The sequence below is a fragment of the Salvelinus sp. IW2-2015 genome, linkage group LG4q.1:29, assembly GCF_002910315.2.
Source record: "Salvelinus sp. IW2-2015 linkage group LG4q.1:29, ASM291031v2, whole genome shotgun sequence".
In the NCBI taxonomy this organism is placed as follows: domain Eukaryota; kingdom Metazoa; phylum Chordata; class Actinopteri; order Salmoniformes; family Salmonidae; genus Salvelinus; species Salvelinus sp. IW2-2015.
In genome coordinates this window covers 21,897,291-21,906,401 of record NC_036842.1, presented here as the reverse complement: position 1 = coordinate 21,906,401, position 9,111 = coordinate 21,897,291, and the positions used below count along the sequence as shown (strand labels likewise).

Genomic DNA, 9,111 nt, shown 5'->3' with positions numbered 1-9,111 from the left:
AATATAAATGACAAAATACTCAGAAGTAATTGAAATACCTATTTCAAATACATGTAACAGACATACTGCCCATCTCTGACTATGTGACCAGTACTCCTCTTAACAGTATCCAATGATTAAATAAAATCCATTAAAAAAAATTGTGCAGACATTTTGCTCACCTTTTCTCATGGTGGCAGTAGCATAAATCGAACACATAGCAAGTTACAGTATACATGGGAAATATCACTTTTTAGTTCATTTTTACTTTCTCTATAGCTCAATCTTCGACGGTGTACAGTAATTAGAAAAAAGTAGCTACCTTGACCATCGACTGAAGATTAATGCTTAGAATTTTGTACAGGCGTTAACGAGGCAACTATGTTGGGTCCTCACAGCGTCAACGTTTACGTGAGTAAAGCACAGCGAGGAAGTAAAAGTGTGAGTATGCACACAATAAACATATTTCCCTTCCACATTAGTCCTGAACTTTTATATGTGTTTGTCTGCAAGTGAATGCGAACTCATCTAGCACGTTTTCAGTTTGCTAGCTTGTCAGGAAGCTAAGCAAACGGTTCCATAAATAGGCTTTTAGCTTGGGATTGCTAGACTTTTAGCTAGCGGCAAACTTAGCTAAGTCAACTTCACCTGAAAGGAATAGGACTTATCATGTTGCAATAAAGGGCTCTAGTCTAGTCTTATGTTACTGACATCTAAACTGCTCTGGTCTAACTAACCTAATGTGACTGAAATCTGGTTTGCTGTGCAGGTGAAGATGGGCCGCTCCTCCAAAGACAAACGGGATATCTACTACCGTCTTGCCAAGGAGGAGGGCTGGAGGGCCAGGAGCGCCTTCAAACTACTGCAGCTGGATGAGGAGTTTGGCCTGTTCAAAGGCAAGAAGGCCCCTTGGGTTAACTTTTCTGGCCATGGGTGTTTTACCCTAGGTCAACATCAGACATCAATGGCATATGTTTTGGGGTATGGTCGTTGTAAAATATAACATTATGCCAAAGGAAAAGGGAGATGAGTTTGATCATCCATTTCTGATGTTACTTGTATATGACATTGACATCCATTTCTCCCTCCCAGGTGTAAAAAGGGCAGTCGACCTCTGTGCTGCCCCAGGCAGCTGGAGCCAGGTCCTGAGCCGTAAACTCAGGTTGGTTTCAATCTCTTTCCTTTCCTTGGCTCCCGAGTGGCACAGTGGTCTAAGGCACTGCATCTCAGTGAAAGAGTTGTCACTACAGTCCCTGGTTCAAATCCAGGCTGTATCACATCTGTCTGTGATTGGGAGTCGCATAGGGCGGCGCGCAATTGGCCCAGTGTCGTCCGGGTTTGGCCGGGGTAGGCCGTCATTGTAAATAAGAATTTCTTAGCTGACTTGCCTAGTTAAATACATTCTGCTTGAAGCATAGTTGGCATCTATTAGTATGGGGTGTTAAGGAATAGTGTGCATAACACTAATATTGTAAATCAATCTGACGGTTTGACAGAGGAAAGGAGGAGAAGAGTGAGGAGGTAAAAATAGTGGCAGTGGACCTGCAGGCCATGGCTCCTCTCCCTGGGGTGACACAGATCCAGGGGGACATCACCAAGGTAACTGGGACATGTCTGTCCTGTTCCACATGGACTTATAGAGAAACTATTATACCAACACTCTATTCTGGAACACTGAATTCGTTGCAGTATTGGCCTGATTCCTTTCAGAGAAGGAAGTGCAAGTCATCAAGGGCAGAGGAAAGGGGATAATAAGTGTTTGGTTTGGAATGCAGACATTGTATGACAGATTTGGATCAGATTCTCAAACTGTATATCAACAAAGCTGGCGGGTCAAATATATCTATTTCTTTTAGATCTCCACTGCCCTGGAGATAATCAGGCATTTTAAAGGACAGCCTGCAGACCTGGTAGTGTGTGATGGAGCCCCAGACGGTGAGTGTGAGAGTCTTCTCTTCCCTTTGGTTTCAGTTTTGTTTGTGTCCTCTTGCATTTAGTTGCATACTCTTCTCTTAGTTGCCACTGTGGGGTTTGTTGTGTTTTCTTCATGCGTATGGCTCTTCCTTATTGGTCATTTTCTGGCTTGTCTACATAGTGACAGGACTCCATGATGTGGATGAGTACATCCAAGCTCAGCTCCTATTGGCTGTGAGTATCACACTGCAACACTGTGTAATATTGAGTTGAATCACAAATGGCTGATCAGTTATCTTTGTTTATCCTTTGTAATCAATTTCTAAATATCTCGTCTCAGGCCCTAAACATTACAACACACGTCCTGAAACCTGGAGGAACGTTTGTTGCGAAGGTAGGCTGTATGTTGGATGAGGACTTGTTTGTATCTGTATTTATTAGGGACCCCCATTAGTTACTGCCAAGGCAGCATTTACTCTTCCTGGGGTCCAAACACATTAAGGCACTTACATCAGACATAAAACAAAAGACAGAAAACAGTACATCATATAACATTATTACACCACTACATATTAGAGGTCAACCGATTAATCACCATGGTCGATTAATTAGGGCCGATTTCAAGTTTTCATAACAATCGGTAATCAGCAATTTTGGATGCCGATTGCATTCCACGAGGAGACTGCGTGGCAGGCTTGACCACCTGTTACGCGAGTGCAGCAAGGAGCCAAGGTAAGTTGCTAACTAGCATTAAACTTATCTTATAAAAAACAATCAATCGTCACATAATCACTAGTTAACTACACATGGTTGATTATATTACTAGGTTAACTAGCTCGTCCTGCGTTGCATATAATCAATGTGGTGCCTGTTAATTTATCATCGAATCACAGCCTACTTTGCCAAACGGGTGATGATTTAACAAAAGTTCATTCGAGATAAAAGCACAATTGTTGCACGAATATACCTAACCATAAACATCAATGCCTTTCTTAAAATCAATACACAGAAGTATATATTTTTTTAACCTGCATATTTAGTTAAAATAAATTCATGTTAGCAGGCAATATTAACTAGGGAAATTGTGTCACTTCTCTTGCGTTCATTGTACGCAGAGTCAGGGTATATGCAACAGTTTGGGCCGCCTGGCTCATGGCAAACTAATTTGCCAGAATTTTACATAATTATGACATAACATTGAAGGTTGTGCGATGTAACAGCAATATTTAGACTTAGGGTTGCCACTTGTTCGATAAAATACGGAACGGTTCCGTATTACACAGAAAGAATAAACGTTTTGTTTTCGAAATGATAGTTTCTGTATTTGACCATATTAATGACCAAAGGCTCGTATTTCTGTGTTTTTTATATTATAATTAAGTCTCTTATTTGATAGAGCAGTCTGACTGAGCGGTGGTAGGCAGCAGCAGGCTCGTAAGCATTCATTCAAACTTTACTGCGTTTGCCAGCAGCTCTTAGCAATGCTTGAATCACAGCGCTGTTTATGACTTCAAGCCTATCAACTGAGATTAGGCTGGCAAGTGCCTATTAGAACATCCAATAGTCAAAGGTATATGAAATACAAATGGTATAGAGATAAATAGTCGACGCGCCATAATTCCTATAATAACTACAACCTAAAACTTCTTAACTGGGAATATTGAACCACCAGTTTTCATGTGTTCTGGACAAGGAACTTAAACGTTAGCTTTTTTACATGGCACATATTGCACTTTTACTTTTTTCTCCAACACTGTTTTTGCGTTATTTAAACCAAATTGAGCATGTTTCATTATTTATTTGAGACTAAATAGATTTTATTTGTTTTATATTAAGTTAAAATAAGTGTTCATTGTTCATTCAGTATTGTTGCAATTGTCATTATTACAAATATATATTAATATATATATATAAATCGGCCGATTAATCGGTATCGGCTTTTTTTGGTCCTCCAATAATCAGTATCGGCGTTGAAAAATCATAATCGGTCAACCTCTACTACATATCTACAATACAAAATGAATAATACCAACACTATTACAATGTACATGTGTGTTAATGTAACAAGTTCTGCACTTTGTTTGTTTTTTATTGTGGAGGGAAAGGAGCTAAGAAGCCTATGTCATGTGGAAGTTATCTTATGCTGTGGTTACTGTGTAGATATTCCGGGGGAAGGACGTGACCCTCCTGTACTCCCAGCTTAAGATATTCTTCAGTAGTGTGACCTGTGCCAAGCCCCGGAGCAGCAGGAACTCAAGCATAGGTGAGCTGGACCACAGCTGACACTGGTCACACACTGGATCATAGATGGTTTCCATTCAAATGCCTGGTTTTGACAGAAGGGTTGAAGGATTAAGTAGGCGATGGGCTGCTTGAGACTAATATTTGTTTCTTTCTTTCTCTCACTTCTACAGAGGCATTTGTGATGTGTCAGAATTACTCTCCTCCAGTAGGATATGTGCCCAACATGTCCAATCCTCTACTGGATCACTCATATGGTAACAACACAGTAATGTTTCCCATGTTTCTCATGTTTCAACTCCATATAATACTGTCATGTTATACACTGGTACTCAAGTTGGTTTCTGGCTGTTTCAGATGTAGATTTTAACCAGCTGGAGGGACCAAACAGAATCATAGTTCCTTTCTTGGCCTGTGGAGACCTGAGTGCCTTTGACTCGGACCGGACCTACCCTCTCCAGGTATTGATATTCAGATACATGTCTCTGCTGATACATGTATTGTAGACCAATGCTTTTCTTTACTAGTCTCAAAGCTGTTACTCCATAGATAAGATACTTCATATTAGGTCTGATCCCAATTAGTCGATGGATCAATTGTTTGGTTGTTAGGCTGTTGGTCGACAGAGATTGTTTTAGTCGAGCAGTAACAAATATATACACACACACTACCATTCAGATGGTTGGGGTCACCTAGAAATGTCCTTGTTTTTGAAAGAATATATATTTTTTGGTCCTTTAAAATAACATCAAATTTATGTTATTTGTTATTTTAACCCGCAAAACAGCAGTCTCAACGTCAACAGTGAAGAGGCAACTCTGTGATGCTGGCCTTCTAGGCAGAGTTGCAAAGAAAAAGCCAAATCTCAGACTGGCCAGTAATAAGAAAAGATTAAGATGCTCAAAAGAACACAGACACTGGACAGAGGAACTCTGCCTAGAAGGCCAGCATCCCGGAGTCGCCTCTTCTCTGTTCCCTCTAATGTACTTGTCCTCTTGCTCAGTTGTGCACCGGGGCCTCCCACTCTTTCTATTCTGGTTAGAGCCAGTTTGCTCTGTTCTGTGAAGGGAGTAGTACACAGCGTTGTACGAGATCTTCAGTTTCTTGGCAATTTCTCACATGGAATAGCCTAATTTCTCAGAACAAGAATAGACTGACGAGTTTCAGAAGAAAGTTATTTGTTTCTGGCCATTTTGAGCCTGTAATCAAAACCACAAATGCTGATGCTCAAAATACTCAACTAGTGTAAAGAAGGCCAGTTTTATTGCTTCTTAAATCAGCACTACAGTTTTCAGCTGTGCTAACATAATTGCAAAAGGGTTTTCTAATAATAAATCAGCCTTTTAAAATTATAAACTTGGATTAGCTAACACAACGTGCCATTGGAACACAAACGTGCCTTGGAATACAACGTGCCATTGGAACACAAACGTGCCATTGGAACACAAACGTGCCATTGGAACACAAACGTGCCATTGGAACACAAACGTGCCATTGGAACACAAACGTGCCATTGGAACACATGAGTTGCTGATAATGGGCCTCTGTACGCCTATGTAGATATTGCATTAAAATCAGCAGTTTCCAGCTACAATAGTCATTTACAAGTTTAACAATGTCTACAGTGTATTTCTGATCAATTTGATGTTATTTTAATGGACAGAAAATGTGCCTTTCTTTCAAAAACAAGGACATTTCTAAGTGACCCCAAACTTTTGAATGGTAGTGTACATACATACATACATACATAAAGTACCAGTCAAAAGTTTGGACACACCTACTCATTCCAGGGTTTTTCTTTATTTGTACTGTTCTATATTGTAGAATAATAGTGAAGACATCAAAACTATGAAATAACACGTTGCATCACGTAGTAACCAAAAAAGTGTTAAACAAATAAAAATATATTTGAGATTCTTCAAAGTAGCCACCCTTTGCCATGATGACAGCTTTGCACACTCTTGTGTATACAGTGCATTCAGAAAGTATTCAGACCCCTTTACTTTTCTCACATTTTGTTACGTTACAGCTTTATTCTAAAATGAATTCAATATTTTTCCTCATCAATCTACACACAATACCCCAAGATGACCAAGCGAAAACACCCATTTTTAGAAATGTTTGCAAATCGATTCAAAATAAATGACAGAAATACCTTATTTACGTAAGTATTCAGACCCTTCAAGTCCTATGGGACTTGAAATTGAGCTCAGGTACATCCTGTTTCCATTGATCATCCTTGATGTTTCTACAATTTGATTAGTCTATGCCTCTCTGACATTGCTCGTCCAAATGATGTATATATTCTTAATTCCATTCCTTTACTTTAGATTGTGTGTATTGTTAGATATTACTACACTGTTGGAACTAGAAACACAAGCATTTCACTACACCCACAATAACTTCTGCTAAACTTGTGTATGTGACGAATAACATTTGATTTGTGGCTACTGGTATACGACTCCTTGCGTTCCTCAAGTTATAACACGTTAGTTGCTTACTGGACCCTGGCAATCTGTGTGAAATGTTAACTAGCTAACGAACTAACCACTATCTGTTAACTGTTTTCCCTCTACAGTATGTGGTTAATTGTCCGAATGAGAGATTTAGGTGAAAATGAGGAGTTGCAAACAAAGTCTGTTTTTACATCCATTGAGAATTACAATAGTTCCTCAATGTATTTGAAAAAATCTCTCTCGCTCTCTCCCTTTTGATAACCACTCAGCGTGGAATTGAAAAATGTCATGCTCTGATCCAGTGGAAACGTCATAAAATAAGCTTATCATTGTTGGACTTGGACTGAAATAGATTCCGGTACTCATTTTGGGTGCTGGTACAGTTTATATTTAGGTGCAAGAGCTCCACAATACTTTTGAGCTAATGTCCTTTAAGAGGAACAGGAGCTCAAGCAGTATACAATTTGAGGTGCTGTACTCAGCTCCGGTGAGTTCCTACCCAAGTCAAGCACTGCTTTTAATCCCTTGTGCAAATCGCCTATAGCTGTGTCTGTCCAGAGCTCACTGACGCGGGAAACTGAGGGCCCAGAATATTTTCGGGCCGGACCCAAGTTAATAGTTGATCCAATGTTTCAAGTTCGTTGCAGACAGGCCATGTGTAGCCAATGTGATTTATAGGAATTTTTTTTTTTCTGGATATTTTCTAGCTGCAAGCTGCTATGTTTTTATTTGTTGGCTTTATGTAGGCTATTTTTAGATAGTTTGCAATAGAAGTAACTTTTTAGGGTATTTCACGAAAATCTGCATATGAAAACCATAACTCGCATGCAGATCGGTAGAAATTGTAAGATAAATTAGCATTCCACATGAGAAAGGTTGCAGACTCCCCGTGTAGCCTATTACCGCCAACTTCAGGAGAGTAATGGTAGAATCTGCGAAAGCCAGCAGGAGTGGGAGGAGAATAGTTGGGTCAGGTTAAGGTTTTTATCTTCTGGTTATCTAGATCTCTGGTGCCCTCGTGAGGCATCAAACTAATCTTAAAGCATCAGACAAGCTCAATGTATCTAGTTGATTTTATTACAACACATATGGTGTGTCTTTATATGGAATAATACAGGTTTAAAAATGTTTAGCAAACGATTGGTCGAAAGAACAGGCGACTTTCATTCAACCAACATTTGTTTTTGTCAGAGACAGCCTTACTTCATATGAAACTTTTGTGCTGTGCACATTAAACTTAATATTATTTTTCTTCATAGTTGGATGCCAGCAAGGAATACAAGTACACGCCCCCCACCCAGCCCCCCATTCGCCCACCCTACCAGCAGGCCTGTCAACTACGCAAGAACAACCTATTGGCCAAGGAGGACTCCCCCTCTCTTCCATTGGATGAAGCCCTTTCAAATATGGACATTTCAACCAGTCAGGAAGAGTCATAGTGTGTTCAGTTTCTTAAACGTTTTGCTACGTTGTGTGGCGGTTTGTACTGAAAGACACGTTTACCCACAACGGAGCGCACAGTGCTTCAACGGTCTTTGTGGTATGTTTGCTCCCATTTGGTGGGAGGGTTGTGGACTGATTTTAATATGGTTATGACCATTTGTAATCTCAAAACCTGTGCAGCACACAATCACCCTCTGGGCCACCATAATCACAACATTCTTCATCTGGTCGTTCAGAACAGCACCATGTCCATGGAACACTGAGTCCTGCTGAATGTGGCAATAGTTGTCTTCCCTAACAGAGAGAACTGGCATTTCATAGAGCAGAAACAGAGAAAGAAAGAAAGAAAGAGGATATTTGGTTCAGAAAAGCCTTGAATGCATAAAGACTATAGATCATTTTTGCCACATGTTTTACCAATCAATTTCAATTGTCATGTTGTACCGTTATTGTGTTTTTATTTTGTATTTTCTGTTTTTACTTCTAAAATAAATAACATTTACTCCAGCACTCCCCTGTGTTTCTGTTCTGTGATCTGCTTTCCAATGGCCAGTCACATATCCTGGTTCAAAAAGCACTTTCTGCTCCCTAGTCTTTGGCTAGACATTGAGATATGAATGAAGAAATAGGGACAACACGTGGGTTCATGGTATTGCAGAGTAACAAAGTAAATCTCAAGAATCTGTGATTGGTAGTCCTACTGTACCAGTAATGTTTCCTCTAAACTGCGCCCCTCCAGGACTTCCTCGCAGTCAGGAAGAGTCTGCAGCGCTGAGACGCAAGAGATTGAACTTCACTGAGTTCGCCCCATTAGTTTGCAATGTAGGCCTGCATTGAACACCACATATATGCGACTGTAGTCTATATCATAGAAATCACAAGCTATTTCCATGTGAAAATGATATGGGAATTGCTCAATTGGTTTTGTTGGTAGGCCTACATTATGCTCAAATAGCCACAATAGCCTATTGGCTACTGTCTAAAACTGTAAGGGTACAGCCTCAGTGTTCACTGTAAACGCGCTGGAAGTTGCACAACATTCTCACTATGTTCACGTTTCTGCTCACAAAACAAACGT

General features: G+C 40.0%; 1 protein-coding gene across 1 annotated transcript; it reads left to right on the top strand.

The window, feature by feature from the left end:
- The first annotated feature begins 317 nt into the window (after positions 1 to 317).
- On the top strand, positions 318 to 8,543 carry ftsj1 (FtsJ RNA 2'-O-methyltransferase 1). Its single transcript, XM_070442324.1, has 12 exons — positions 318 to 420; positions 749 to 875; positions 1,072 to 1,141; positions 1,476 to 1,578; positions 1,836 to 1,914; positions 2,075 to 2,127; positions 2,234 to 2,287; positions 4,054 to 4,156; positions 4,308 to 4,391; positions 4,492 to 4,595; positions 7,850 to 8,058; positions 8,355 to 8,543. Exons 1-11 carry the CDS (start codon positions 361 to 363, stop codon positions 8,027 to 8,029), a joined length of 1,017 nt encoding a protein of 338 aa, XP_070298425.1. The 5' UTR covers positions 318 to 360; the 3' UTR covers positions 8,030 to 8,058; positions 8,355 to 8,543.
- The last annotated feature ends 568 nt before the right edge of the window (positions 8,544 to 9,111 follow it).